This window comes from Coregonus lavaretus (assembly GCF_964263955.1).
Source record: "Coregonus lavaretus genome assembly, chromosome: 15".
Taxonomy (NCBI): domain Eukaryota; kingdom Metazoa; phylum Chordata; class Actinopteri; order Salmoniformes; family Salmonidae; genus Coregonus; species Coregonus lavaretus.
In genome coordinates, this window is record NC_140002.1 from 40,427,808 (window position 1) to 40,442,604 (window position 14,797).

The 14,797-nt window shown below is 41.4% G+C and overlaps 3 protein-coding genes across 4 annotated transcripts; 1 reads left to right on the plus strand and 2 right to left on the minus strand.

Annotated features, from left to right (window-relative positions):
* The first annotated feature begins 345 nt into the window (after nucleotides 1-345).
* Nucleotides 346-3,352, plus strand: LOC311142896 (sialidase-3-like). 2 transcript variants are annotated; one of them, XM_084178613.1, is made up of 3 exons: nucleotides 346-485; nucleotides 694-942; nucleotides 1,698-3,352. In XM_084178613.1, the coding sequence occupies exons 2-3, from the start codon at nucleotides 712-714 to the stop codon at nucleotides 2,691-2,693; spliced, it is 1,227 nt and encodes a 408-aa protein (XP_084034739.1). In that variant the 5' UTR covers nucleotides 346-485; nucleotides 694-711; the 3' UTR covers nucleotides 2,694-3,352. The 2 variants fall into 2 exon arrangements, with proteins under 2 accessions (XP_084034739.1, XP_084034740.1); XM_084178614.1 differs by having other exon boundaries at nucleotides 2,082-3,352.
* wdr73 (WD repeat domain 73) lies at nucleotides 3,353-6,865 on the minus strand. Its single transcript, XM_084178615.1, has 8 exons — nucleotides 6,764-6,865; nucleotides 6,290-6,357; nucleotides 6,104-6,189; nucleotides 5,913-6,001; nucleotides 5,748-5,815; nucleotides 5,393-5,557; nucleotides 4,897-5,265; nucleotides 3,353-4,735 (listed from the first exon to the last, which is right to left on the minus strand). Exons 1-8 carry the CDS (start codon nucleotides 6,823-6,825, stop codon nucleotides 4,497-4,499), a joined length of 1,146 nt encoding a protein of 381 aa, XP_084034741.1. The 5' UTR covers nucleotides 6,826-6,865; the 3' UTR covers nucleotides 3,353-4,496.
* A 5,853-nt stretch (nucleotides 6,866-12,718) lies between these two features.
* On the minus strand, nucleotides 12,719-13,593 carry defbl2 (defensin, beta-like 2; the record flags this gene model as incomplete). The annotated part of the gene is made up of 3 exons (XM_084178623.1): nucleotides 12,719-12,740; nucleotides 13,005-13,116; nucleotides 13,536-13,593. 3 exons carry the CDS (start codon nucleotides 13,591-13,593, stop codon nucleotides 12,719-12,721), a joined length of 192 nt encoding a protein of 63 aa, XP_084034749.1.
* Nucleotides 13,594-14,797: the final 1,204 nt, after the last annotated feature.

Here is a 14,797-nt window from a genome sequence, read left to right on the forward strand (position 1 = left end):
AATGTCTACTCAACATCTAATTCGTAGTCAGTATCCGGCTGCAGCGATCATGTCTTCTGTTACATCCACAGCAAGTAGGCTACCTATGTTTGTTGGGCGCTATACTGGTTAAATATTTACACAACTTACTGTCCGATTTTACTTTCTCTCCCATAACTGTAACCAGCCAGATATCAAAAAATAAAATACCCTTTTCACGATGTGCGAACTTGTATGTGTCCTTGCAACACGAAAACATTTGCGATCTGGGTACCGCATTCCCGCCAGCTGTTGGCGGTATAGAATATTTTTGGTCTCTTTTGCCGCCACTAGCTTCACACAGCACAACCGACGAGCCACCTACACTTCAATTTCAAGATACGCTTCCAAATTTGCGAAAGGAAAAATTCTCGAAACAAATTGTTTTAGAGATAGCTAAACTATGACAGTTTTAACTGGGTCTCACGACACAACGGTGTGATTTGTAGCCTAAAAAGCCTGCTCCTGTAAGTATGTGTTTTGACTTATTACGACGTCGTACTAGACTATCTTTTTGCATGTTATTTATTATTTTCTTGAACGTCAGCTGTGTCGTGCGACAAGAGAGTATCCGATTAAATCGAGAAACAGTGTTTTCATATCCCAGCAGGGAATATTGTGAAAATAGTGTCTAAGGTGATTTGTCATGTGTGTAAGTAATCTCTCTGTTTGCAGGAACCAGGACATTTAGCTATGGGGAATACATCATCAAGGAGTTATTTCCCAGGAATCAAAATGCAACCTACAAAAACGACTCTGTTCAAACAGGAGCAAACTGGGACGACATACAGAATCCCAGCTCTCATCTACCTAAAAGAGAGTCAGACATTCCTCGCCTTTGCAGAAAAGCGCTCTTCCCCCAGTGACAGTGATGCAAAAAGTATTGTTATGAGAAGAGGAACTCAACAAAATGGATCCACTCAGGTAAATGTCCCCTCGAAATCTAAACACATCATAGTCATAATACACAGTTGGTTTTCATGTTTGATTTAGTTCTGAATGTTAAATTGCGTCATTCGAATCTGGTATCAGAATAGAGTTTAACACTAAGTCACTGAATATATTTTCAGCCTTTTATTAGTATAATTAGTCAATGGTAAATGCAATCTTCGTAAATACGGGCTCACTGTATCACCTCACAGGGCAAACAGAGAACTAATTGTCCCAACCCAAAGTTCTTCTTTTGATACTCTGACAGAGATAGTTCCTGCTCCAGGCAGGCCTATCAGAGTAGAGGCTGAGCGTGGTTTAAACTTACTCAGCCTATCGTTGGTGCACAGGCTGGTCCCAGACCCTTGGCGCATCACACTTTCGGGCATTAGTTGTTTTGCAACTTGTCTAGAGAGTCAGCAACCACAGACATAGTTTCTTCAGGTTTCAGTACTTTTCTACTCTAACAGTTCCTCACGTACACATGTCCTTGAGCGGTTTCACTACCTGGCAGAGTGTGTGTCACGAGTCTAACTCAGCCGGTCCCTTACATTAGTCACAACTGGTTATGTTACACAATCTATGTCAGCACAGCACAAACCTATTATGTCTTTTTTAAGCTAGGCATCACATCTAGTTGTAAGAGAATAGATCCCCACAGGTTTTCATGTTTAATTTAGTTGAGTTACATTCTTCTTACAGTATTTACTTATTGATGATTGTTTCAATACTTTTCCATTGTTCCCCAGTGGTCAGAATCCCTGGAGCTGTTATCAGCATGTTTACCACACCATCGCACTATGAACCCCTGCCCGGTTTATGAAAATAATACCAAGACTATATTCCTCTTTTTCATCTGCATTTTGGGGAACACTACAGAGCACCATCAGATCTGTACAGGCAAGAATAAGGCCCACCTGTGTTACATCACCAGTAATGATGAGGGCCAGAGCTGGAGCCAGACAATTGATTTGACAGAGAGTGTGATTGGCAAAACAGTCAGGAAGTGGGCTACATTTGCTGTGGGACCAGGCCATGGCATTCAAATGGAGAGTGGAAGATTGATCATTCCTGCCTATGCCTATTATATCCAATTCAAATGCTTCTCCTTCCCTTTCCCCTTCACGGTACAGCCTCACGCTCTCTCAATATACAGTGACGACTTCGGTCAGACATGGCAAATGGGCAGGATGCTTCAAGGAAAGTCCTGTGAATGTGAGATGGCAGAGATCATAGACCATGAGGGCAGCAGTCACCTCTACTGCAACGCCCGCCATAGAGGCCACAGAGTGGAAGCTTTGAGTGAGAGCAGTGGGGTTTACTTTGACAAGCCCCGCTTGGCTCCAAGGTTAGTGGAGCCGTGCAATGGTGGTTGCCAAGGCAGTGTGATTGGCTTCCCTGCCCCTGAGCAAGGTGAAGAGGGCGTGGGTGGTACCACATCATCACCACTGGCCTCAGACACGCAAACCTGGCTACTCTTCACCCACCCGACCAATAAGAGGAAGAGGAAAGACTTGGGGGTGTATTTGAACCGTTCCCCACTGCACACGTCATGTTGGGACCGGCCCTGGATCGTCCACAGTGGACCCAGTGGCTACTCAGACCTGGCCTACAGTGAGGACACTGAGCACTTTGCTTGCCTGATGGAATGTGGGGAGAATAGTGAGCTTGAACAGATTGCCTTTGTGTCTTTTCCCCTAAGTGATGTCATGCAGACCATTGACGTGAAAGAAAAGACCTTCTAGTTTGTTGTTGGGTTTTTATTTCAGTACTTCACTCCAATTCCAATCAGATTCAGTGGTCAGTAGATGCACAATATCATCTTTATCCTCTATTGATATAAAAAGCAGTCTGAAAATAATGAAATATATATCAGTTGTTTTGTGTAAAAAAGGCAACTGACACTACAACTTCTTGAAATACAATCATAGTTAAATCAAATGTAATATAATCTGTAGGTGTGATCATTTTATGAAGTCTGACTATATGGACTGCAGTGCATGCTGTCGTGGGATGCTCATCTCTAAGCAGTGGTCTATTTAAATGGCATACCTTTGTTACTTGCAGTTCTACAATGTAACTCACCTCTACATTGAGTCATGGTTTCTGCTCGTATCAGATTTCAGTTCTGATACAGGAATTATGATTATGACTAAAATTGTTAACCCCAATACTGATGATGACTGTGTGAACTGTGTTAGGGTTATCATTATAAACCCACTAACAGAGGGGGTGAGTTAGAAACTGCTGAGACAAACATTCCAGGATGAAGGGGACTGAGAAACTGGTTAAAGGCCTCCTAAAGGTGGGCGGAGCAAAGTGCCTTTGTGTGAAGTGGTATAAAAGCTGTATATGTGTTTTTTGGCGGCAGAGCTCTCCATGATTAAACATACAGATCATTCTTGCCGGTTGTAAACCTTTGTTTAATTCATGATTAAACCAGAGCCTTACACCCTCTGGGAATTATTCAGAGCATTAAGTTTGATTAATTAGAGATATAAATTTTCGTGACAAGTTCAAGTTCCTCATGTTTGCCAAGCACACTTTGAAGACTACAACCACCTACAGGCCATGATCAGGCCACACCTCTGCTCCTCAGGCATTAATTTAAGTCATGCTCCCTATTGAATGAACAGAGATCCCTGTATCATCAAGTGGTTGCTCATCTACTGTGACTCATCTGTTCAAACTGCATTGGATTCCTGATCCCACACACTCCATTCCTGTCTTTAAGCACTTTCTATTGTGTTTGGACAGTTCACAAACAATCCTCATAGCACTGTGAATGTATGACTACCGGTACTTAATTTGTAAACAAATAAATAATCATAATTGATGCTGTTGTTCAGACCCTATGTAATGCACTGACAGTGAGCCACTCTGTAGTGCCTGCTAATGGACAGATCAGCTTAATTTGCTGATAACTCCAATGTGCCAAAATTATTGTCTCTAAATTATGCTACAATAGTAGTCATGCCTCAACGACCTCCACATTACTATACCTGCCTGCATCCTTGGCTATGCAGAAGATGCATAAAATGTATTGTTAATAATTTATGTGAATGGCATGCAGAACTGTCTTTTGAAAATAAAATGTAAAAATCTAATAAGCTGTGTTGTTGATCTGTTTGATTGACATAATATTGTGAGGGAAAGAAAATGTGACGGAATGATACTGCCGTCCACCTTTACGTTCATTGTCCAGGGTTTGTCTTATTTAGCAGGTACATGAAGAGATCAGTTTACTTCTGAAAATTGCATTATCAAATGTGTAACAAAAGTGAACATTCTGTCTTTTATCAAATATAATAGTACAACCTCCGAATACGTCTTCCATGCAAATGTGTGTACAGTATGGGAATAACAACTACTCATAAGAATGGGAAGACTAACAAGTGTCATTTTTACGCCATCTTATCCCATCACAATAGTGCTTTACAGAGCAGGTTTTTTCCTTACATATTTACATAATGAAAAGAATATGTAGACTTCAGGCATGGTCCAAAGCTGCATAATTATTAACATTGAGCTGTAAGTGTGTTTGAACGTCAACAGCTTGCAGTGGCTTTGTGGACCCAGTCCCATACATGCACAGACCCGTCTACAGCAGCAGAGAGGACAGTCCTAGGTCGACTTGGATGCCAAACATGAGTGGTGACCACAGCTGATGAAGTGTCAAACTGATCATCAGACATCATGTGACCTCGGTGGACAAAAAGAGGCTGGAATTCCATCAACTCTGGTCTCCAAGAGGCAGTGTTGTATATTTGCACCATTCCATCAAAACCTAGAAGAGAAGACAAATTCAATGGAAAATTAAGAAAAAGTGCTATATTACAAGAGCCTTCAATTGGAAAATATATTTAGAAAGCAAGAAACTACTTTGTACTATCCATAAGACATTAATTAATCACATAAAGCAGGATGAAGGAGTGACATTTTGCTCACCTGACACAGCAAGACAGTTGTCTAAAGCAGGCGCCCATGTCACATTCATGAAGTCGTCATTGGTAGTTTTCCTCTGGACATCAAGCTGGGCTTGACACACAGGGGCTCTCAGATCCCTAAGGTCAGACACAACCACTTGGCAGGAGGAGGAGAGCCTTGCTACACTACAGGAGGATGGGTCTGATGAGGACAGGTCTGTCTTAACACCCATACACCAGTGGACGCCCTCTCTCCCTTCAGCTGGGGTATTCTGAAGAGCGGAAGGCTTTCGTGTGTCCCCCACATACAGGTCACCATTGCAGGCACAAGCGAGAAATACACTGGCACTCACAAATTGCAGGGAGCTTAGTAAATCTGGAATGTCTGTCCCTGTGATGGAAGGAAAAAAGATATCCATCACTGTTATACACGTGTTTGTACACCAATATTATACTCTCTAGCAAATTAGAGTTCCCTAGAATGATTCAGTGTCATGATGTATAAAACAGGTGATTACCCAGAGAGTAGAATGGCTTCCCTGACGCCAGCTCAGTCAGTTGAATATCGCTGATCCGAGAGCCATGAAGAACACATGGGCCTCCAGTTAATCCAGGGGCTAATTTGACACCTTTATCTGATGATGCACTCTTCAGTTGTAAAACTCCTGTCCTCTTTACGACATCTATCATTTGAAGACAAATCACACAACAGAACTATGGTTTCAATGTGGGTAAGACCAACGATGACTGGGGCCTAATCAGGTTGTAAATCATAATGTGAACGTACAGTATAGTGGAGAGTAGATAGGAACTGCAGTCTTATTATACTGTAATACACAGAAAAGGAGCCAAGGAAACAGTAGGTCTACTCACCACAATCGTCTCCTCCTAAGTCCCACACCTGGACATTGGAGCTGAAGCCATCATTGGTAACAACACACCTTAACAAGAAACACGAGTTTGAAAGTAGCCATTTAAGAAGATGAAAGCTCATGACAACAAAAGGAAGTTACATAATGAATTGTTACTATGATATACCTTGTTCCTGGAATGTGTTTGAGACAATGAACGGAGCCGTCTGAGAAACCTCCATGGACCACTTTGAAATCTCGCTCTGCACAAAGACCCTGCACACATTGAATAGACACATTGGTAGTCAGTGACATTCCAATCCATAATTGATATCTTGAAACGTTTTGTTTCATGCTTTAATCATTTCAATCCATTACCTGATTATCATCAGCGAAAAGTTTCAGTGGCAAAAGCAGCTCTAAAATTTCATTTTTATCTGAACTGTAACCTGCAACACATATAGCTGTGGGGGAAAGACAAAAAGGCAATTAAACACAATCAATGTGGTTGGTTGGTTATAATCAAAACGTACTGTAGCCTTGTAGAATTATGAATAGGCCTACTTTTTTCTGATGTCCATTCAATTACTCTTGTAGGATGTTCAAGTTGATACTCATGAATATTATTGTATCTGAAAGAGAAGTACGTCTGTAAGGTGAACTCGGTTTAGAGCAGGTGCAGCACAATTAATAAGAAATCAGCAAGTATATACTGTTATCTGCAACGTCCTAAAACATTGCGCCTGTGAATCACAGGAGGCTGCTGGGGGGGAAACGGGTTATAATAATGGCCGGAACGGCGCAAATGTAATGGCGTCAAACGCCTGGAAACCATGTGTTTGATACCATTCCACTATTGTCGCTCGAGTCATTACCACGAGCCCGTTCTCCCCAATTAAGGTGCCACCAACCTCCAGTGCTGTGAATGTAGCCCTATTGTTTTCCCACCGAGACACGTGAAGCATGATTTAAGCAACTAAAAGATATCATAGAAGTCTCAACTCACTTTCATTATTTCACAAAATAATTCGTACTTACATTTTCAAAGACTCAATAAACCAGTCATCTAATTCATTCTCATCCGAGGAGGTTTCACCCATCTCGGCCACTGCTAAACAACTTCTGTACCTCTGCCAGTATTTGGTTAGTAGCAGATAAGCAGCCGTGTTGCCACCTAGTGGATCGGAGTGTAGGTAACAGTCTACCAGAGTCAGAGCCACTCAGTAATGTGCATACGATCAAAGAGTTGGCCATCTCCACCAACCAAAACATAAACAATGAACCAAATACATCCATCCCATTACATTTTCACATGCAAATAGCACTTGATTTCTATAATATCTCTGTAGTGCTCAAGTAATACAATTGTATTAGAGAAAAGTACCTTTTTTTAAACATCATACATTATTTGTCTATAATATTTCATATGACGACAAAAACATAAGAATGGTTTAACAGGTTGGATTGTTCATTAGTAGAAATTACTGGAAATCTTGCAGACTGTCACTGTAAACCATAGTCAAGAGTATGGGTTGATTAGGCGCTTGTCCCACTTGATGACAAGTCAAGAAGTTGACTGTCTGATGTGTAATGGTGAAACGTTACACTTGGTTTAGAGCAGAAGCATACAGATTAGCTATCTGCAGCGATAAGGCCATGAACAGTCATGAAATGGAGGTAGGTTTGTTCTGCCAACCTGTTCACAACATGAAATGAATAAGATACGTATTTTAGACTCACTTTCAAAGCAAAGCATCCATTTAATTGGCTGCCCATCATTTAATCTTACTCTTTAATGTTAATTATTTTAACACACATCAAACAGTACTGTACTAAAGAGAAAAATATCCAAAGTTACACAGTGCTGTTCCAGAAAGAGCCTTCATGATTCTGTTAAACAACGTTCAACTCTGCACAATTATTATTGGTTTCAAATAGAGTAGGCTATTTGTTAAAGTCTCTTTTCAAAAGAAAAAGTTTTAGTTTATCAACATAAAGTACTAGTAAATAACATCAGAAACCCACCCTGTTCATTCCCCCTAAATTGCTGGGCTAAACCAGCTGGTGTGAGGCCTGTGTGGTTTGCCGTGATATAACTGTGAAGACAGAAAGCCTCATGTAAACAGATTTGTGGGGGTTACTCCATTGTGGTAGTGTCACGCTGTGCTGACTGAATAGCAGAGATACACAGATAGACGAAGAAGACAAAGCAGTGCACAATGCAGTGGCACATGTTTACAGATAACATCCATGCCTTTAACCTCTACTGCACCAGGCCAGTCACAAGCCATATCTTCAGACATTGACTGAGTCCTACTAGTCCATAACAGCTTGTTACTAGTTAAAGCACTGAGTAGCCAATGCATTTTATGAAGTTTGTTTTATTTTATTTTTTCTCTTATGCATCAATTATATTTTTGTGGGAAGTTTTATGCAATTTGGGGATGTTATTACTATTTGTGAATTGGTCTCAATATATTTATACTATACCGAAGGATGACATGGTCCAAGATGGCAGCAGGTAAACAAGTCTAGAGGCTACTGTACATCTGCAGTGTCTGATATTAGCCATCCCACTAAAAGGGCAATGCTTTGGCGTTGTAATAAATTGTCATAAGTCAAATCAAATTTTATTGGTCACATACACATGTTTAGCAGATGTTATTGCGGGTGTAGCGAAATGCTTGTGCTTCTAGCTCCGACAGTGCAGTAATATCTAACAAGTAATATTTACATTTTTGTCATTTAGCAGATGCTCTTATCCAGAGCGACTTACAATTAGTGAGTGCATACATTTTTCATACTGGCCCCCCGTGGGAAACGAACCCACAACCCTTGCGTTGCAAGCACCATGCTCTACCAACTGAGCTACAGCTGGGCCAATATCTAACAATTTCACACCATATACCCAATAAAAATCCAGAAAATCACATTGTATGATTTTTAAGTAATTAATTTGCATTTTATTGCATGACATAAGTATTTGATCACCTACCAACCAGTAAGAATTCCGGCTCTCACAGACCTGTTAGTTTTTCTTTAAGAAGCCCTCCTGTTCTCCACTCATTATCTGTATTAACTGCACCTGTTTGAACTCATTACCTGTATAAAAGACACCTGTCCACACACTCAATCAAACAGACTCCAACCTCTCCACAATGGCCAAGACCAGAGAGCTGTGTAAGGACATCAGGGATACAATTGTAGACCTGCACAAGGCTGGGATGGGCTACAGGACAATAGGCAAGCAGCTTGGTGAGAAGGCAACAACTGTTGGCGCAATTATTAGAAAATGGAAGAAGTTCAAGATGACGGTCAATCAGCCTCGGTCTGGGGCTCCATGAAAGATCTCACCTTGTGGGGCATCAATGATCATGAGGAAGGTGAGGGATCAGCCCAGAACTACACGGCAGGACCTGGTCAATTACCTGAAGAGAGCTGGGACCACAGTCTCAAAGAAAACCATTAGTAACACACTACGCCGTCATGGATTAAAATCCTGCAGCGCACGCAAGGTCCCCCTGCTCAAGCCAGCGCATGTCCAGGACCGTCTAAAGTTTGCCAATGACCATCTGGATGATCCAGAGGAGGAATGGGAGAAGGTCATGTGGTCTGATGAGACAAAAATAGAGCTTTTTGGTCTAAACTCCACTCGCCGTGTTTGGAGGAAGAAGAAGGATGAGTACAACCCCAAGAACACCATCCCAACCGTGAAGCATGGAGGTGGAAACATCATTCTTTGGGGATGCTTTTCTGCAAAGGGTACAGGACGACTGCACCGTATTGAGGGGAGGATGGATGGGGCCATGTATCGCGAGATCTTGGCCAACAACCTCCTTCCCTCAGTAAGAGCATTGAAGATGGGTCGTGGCTGGGTCTTCCAGCATGACAACGACCCAAAACACACAGCCAGGGAAACTAAGGAGTGGCTCCGTAAGAAGCATCACAAGGTCCTGGAGTGGCCTAGCCAGTCTCCAGACCTGAACCCAATAGAAAATCTTTGGAGGGAGCTGAAAGTCCGTATTGCCCAGCGACAGCCCCGAAACCTGAAGGATCTGGAGGTCTGTATGGAGGAGTGGGCCAAAATCCCTGCTGCAGTGTGTGCAAACCTGGTCAAGACCTACAGGAAATGTATGATCTCTGTAATTGCAAATAAAGGTTTCTGTACCAAATATTAAGTTCTGCTTTTCTGATGTATCAAATACTTATGTCATGCAATAAAATGCAAATTAATTACTTAAAAATTATACAATGTGATTTTCTGGATTTTTGTTTTAGACTCCGACTCTCACAGTTGAAGTGTACCTATGATAAAAATTACAGACCTCTACATGCTTTGTAAGTAGGAAAACCTGCAAAATCGGCAGTGTATCAAATACTTGTTCTCCCCATTGTATATGGGGCATACAACAATCTCAGCTCTGTAGATTTTGCTGCCAAGAGACAAAATCACTAGATTATTTATTGTGGTATTGCCCCTATGTAGCTTGTTTCTGGTCACAGGTTCAGGACTGGTTAAAATATCACAACATTCACTTACAATTAAGTTGGGAGATTTGGAAAGCCATAGTCAGTCAATAAATAATATAATAATACTCGTAGGAAAGGTTTTCATCTTTAGCTCACAATCTGTGGATACTTTACGATTAGATAGGTTCAAAATGTATGTAGAATTGAAAAATATATGGCACATGGAAACCAAACGAGGGTGGTCTATGGTGATAGGTGGGATGGGCTGAGAGTGGCTGAGGGGTGGGATTAAAGAGTTTATGTTTGGTAATGTATTATTGTTATGTGACTGCTTTATATAAAAGTACCATGTATGTAAAATGTGTATGCAAAATATGTATGTACAATGTACATGTAGCAGAAAAGCTGTAAAAAAAAACACAATAATATATTTGTCCTCCGAAGACAAAAAATAAAGATACAGTAGAATAGTATAGATGAGTAATGCAAGAAATGTAAACATTATTAAAGTGACTAGTGTTCCATTTCTTAAAGTGGCCAGTGATTTCTAGTCTATGTCTATAGGCAGCAGACTCTAATGTGCTAGTGATGGCTATTTAACAGTCTGATGGCCTTGAGATAGAAGCTGTTTTTCAGTCTCTCTGTCCCAGCTTCAATGCACCTGTACTGACCTCACCTTCTGGATGATAGCGGGGTGAACAGGCAGTGGCTCGGGTGGTTGTTGTCGTTGATGATCTTTTTGGCCTTCCTGTGACATCGGGTGCTGTAGCTGTCCTGGAGGGCGGGTAGTTTGCCCCCAGTAATGCGTTGGGCAGACGCACCACCCTCTGGAGAGCCCTGCGGTTGCGGGCAGTGCAGTTGCCGTACCAGGCGGTGATACAGCCCGACAGGATGCTCTCAATTGTGCATCTGTAAAAGTTTGTGAGGGTTTTAGTTGCCAAGCCAAATTTCTTCAGCCTCCTGAGGTTGAAGAGGCTCTGTTGTGCCTTCTTCACCACACTGTCTGTGTGGGTGGACCATTTCAGTTTGTCAGTGATGTGTACTCCAAGGAACTTGAAGATTTCCACCTTCTCCACTGCGGTCCCGTCGATGTGGATAGGGGGGTGCACCCTCTGCTGTTTCCTGAAGTCCACGATCATCTCCTTTGTTTTGTTGACGTTGAGTGAGTGGTTATTTTCCTGGCACCACACTCCCAGAGCCCTCACCTCCTCCATGTAGGCCTACTGCTGTTGTGTCGTCTGCAAACTTCATGATTGAATTGGAGGCGTGCTTGGCCACGCAGTCATGGGTGAACAGGGAGTACAGGAGTGGGCTGAGCACGCACCCTTGTGGGGCCCCAGTGTTGTGGGGGCGGCAGTCAGGAAGTCCAGGACCCAGTTGCACATGGCGGGGTTCAGCCCCAGGGCCTTGATCTTAATGATGAGCTTGGAGGGTACTATGGTGTTGAATGCTGAGCTATAGTCCTATAACATAGTATAATGGCCTATGACAGAGTTATGCCATAGAATATGTCAAACAAACATATCCATACATAGAACGACTGGTGAGATGACATCAACATGAGCATGAACTATTACACTTCATTCACAAAAGCACCATTCCACCACAGCTGCTGGCTGGCTGGCTGGCGGGCTGCTGCTATTTGGGTCAGTCACTTGACTGTCATTGTCCCCTCACTGTACAAAGCATGCCAGTACTTTGCATGCTGTTATTTGTAGAAAGTTACTAAAAAATAAAGCACACTTATTTATTTTGTACATTGATTCAACCACTGTTCAGAGTACATGCATCAGTCTATATATCTTATATCTTTCCTTCCAAAGCAACATGACAATGTTATTGACTAACAGCATTGCATCAGTCAAAGGATGTAAAATAAAAGCACCTGATACAACCCTTTATTATTGAATTATCATCATTTCTGGTCGACAGAGTGGAATCTATCATCTAACATGATATAATTAAAATACCTGATATTTTGAAGAAAAAACTAAACAACAAAGAAAGTTTTATTATTTATTTATTGTCAGTCAACCACTCATTTCCAAAGCGCATATCAACTGTTTGAAAATGCATTAATAATAGCAACATAAATAATTTCACTGTGGACTATAAGATTGATCCTACAGTATTTTAGAGATTATTTTAATACTTTGAGTACTGCTTTTCAAATTAACTCTATTTTAGTTGCATTACCATGTATCATGTTCCATGTACTGTAATGAAAGCAGTCACAGTAGTCACAACTACATACTTTCAGATACACATGAAATACTGTAAATTGATCTCGACATCATCTGACATTTCCCAAAACATTGTTATTGTCGTTTACCAAGAGGCTTGCAATTTGATCAAAGTAGGCTTTATCCAAAGGAGTCTCCAAGATTAGTTCCATAGGTGCTACCATGATAATCTATTTCTATGCAAGAGCAGTGTACCCCTTTCAATCCAATCCATGTCAAAGAGGCAGACCAGTCCTCAGCCTGTGATGTACTGCTGCAGGTATCAGACTGTCAGTCACTGCTAAAACCGCACAGCACAGCACCTGTAAATAATGAACAAACACAGTGAGGGCTTATGCAAAAAGGCCTCTCGGATCATTCTTAGCTGACAGAACTCAACAGAATTTGAAGGATCAAGAAATAACACAAAAGTGTTAGATCAGAACAGCAACAATCCAACATACTACTGTTATTGTGGATGTCTGACAAAGCTGATCAGACTCCATCAAGGTCTCTCAGACATGATATACAACCTCACCACAGTCACCACATGTGTACTGTACATTTCAAATAGATCATTCATGTACCTGTATCTGCGAGGACAACCATGGTGTCCAACAATATATTCTTGGGCATAACAGAACCGTCTGCAGAGTCCTCTATAACCACACGTCCAATATTGCATCTCTGCATCATCAGCTGTTAGAATAGTAAAACCATCACGGAATAATTAGTAGAAGAACATTTCAACTATACAATTTTCTTCATTTTCTAATGACTAGAACACTTTCACATCAAATGTTCATCTGACCAATTTAGGAACTGTTATTCTATTAGCTTTAATGTTGCTCAATCAATGTTAACAGTATAACCAATGTCAGGCTAAAACACTAACATTGAAGATCATACATTTACTGTATGATCTGTATAATCAGACATTTGCAATAATGTCTTTAATGTTAAAATAACAACTCCAAAAGCATATCAACTGTTAGGAATTCCGTTTCATTTCTCCCCAATACACATCAGCAAGTCCATTAATATAATCCCATTTTACAGGTATGATGCAGACCTGCACCATTGCATAACAAAGCCAAGGTACTGTATCCACTGCTTACCCTCAACAGCTGAGAGCATCAGGAGAAGTACAAGGACAACCAGGCCCAATCCCTTCATGTTTTGGCACCACTAAGTTCTCAGGCAAATGCAATTGCCAGGGCTGATGCTGCATTTATACAGTATTTCACCCCAGGGGGAGGAGTCGATGGGCACTGCCCAAATCACAATTGCAGAGTATTATTTAAAGAGAGGTGTCTTTTGGGGTTAAAATGGGTACTATATCCTTACAGAACACATCAGGTGCAGGTTCTTGGAAATGTGGGGCTGTTTTTTAAATGTTTCTGACTACATGTGCAGAACAACATTGTGGAATATATCCTATGATAGAGTCCAGCATTGTCCAGCCTAGATGAAGAATTATCTCTGCACTCTTTATTACCAAATACTTTTTCTCAAAATGTGTGAGAAATGTGGGCTTTTGTTTAGTACCTGATGCAATTGACTTGTACTTACATTAACCTCTATGACTGGACAGCTGCAGCATAGTCCAGCAAAGTGAGTCAGAAGTAGAATGAGCAAAACTCTCACCATAAACGACCCCCTCAAAAGAATGAGGCCTCCAAGTTCACACAGTTTAAGGTGACTCAATAATCTATTTAATTAGATACAAACCAACCACTCATCCAGCCGTCTTTCAGTACACCACTCTGCCCAGGTCTAAATATGGCAGTAGTTTTTGTGATACTGCTGATGCTGTCAAACTGCAATCAAACTGCACAAAACACATCACTCTGATGATGCAGGAGCTATTGTTAACTGCACAACAATGGTAAGCACGTACACTCACATTCACATGTAGCCTATTCTACGCCCTCTAGTGCTGCTTGGTCAGACAGACTACCGGCCCTCCAGTGAGAGACAAATATACCATACAGTGAGGGAAAAAAGTATTTGATCCCCTGCTGATTTTGTACGTTTTCCCACTGACAAAGACCTGATCAGTCTATCATTTTAATGGTAGGTTTATTTGAACAGTGAGAGACAGAATAACAACAACAAAAATCCAGAAAAATGTATGTCAAAAATGTTATAAATTGATTTGCATTTTAATGAGGGAAAGAAGTATTTGACCCCTCTGCAAAACATGACTTAGTACTTGGTGGCAAAACCCTTGTTGGCAATCACAGAGGTCAGACGTTTCTTGTAGTTGGCCACCAGGTTTGCACACATCTCAGGAGGGATTTTGTCCCACTCCTCTTTTCAGATCTTCTCCAAGTCATTAAGGTTTCGAGCCTGACGTTTGGCAACTCGAACCTTCAGC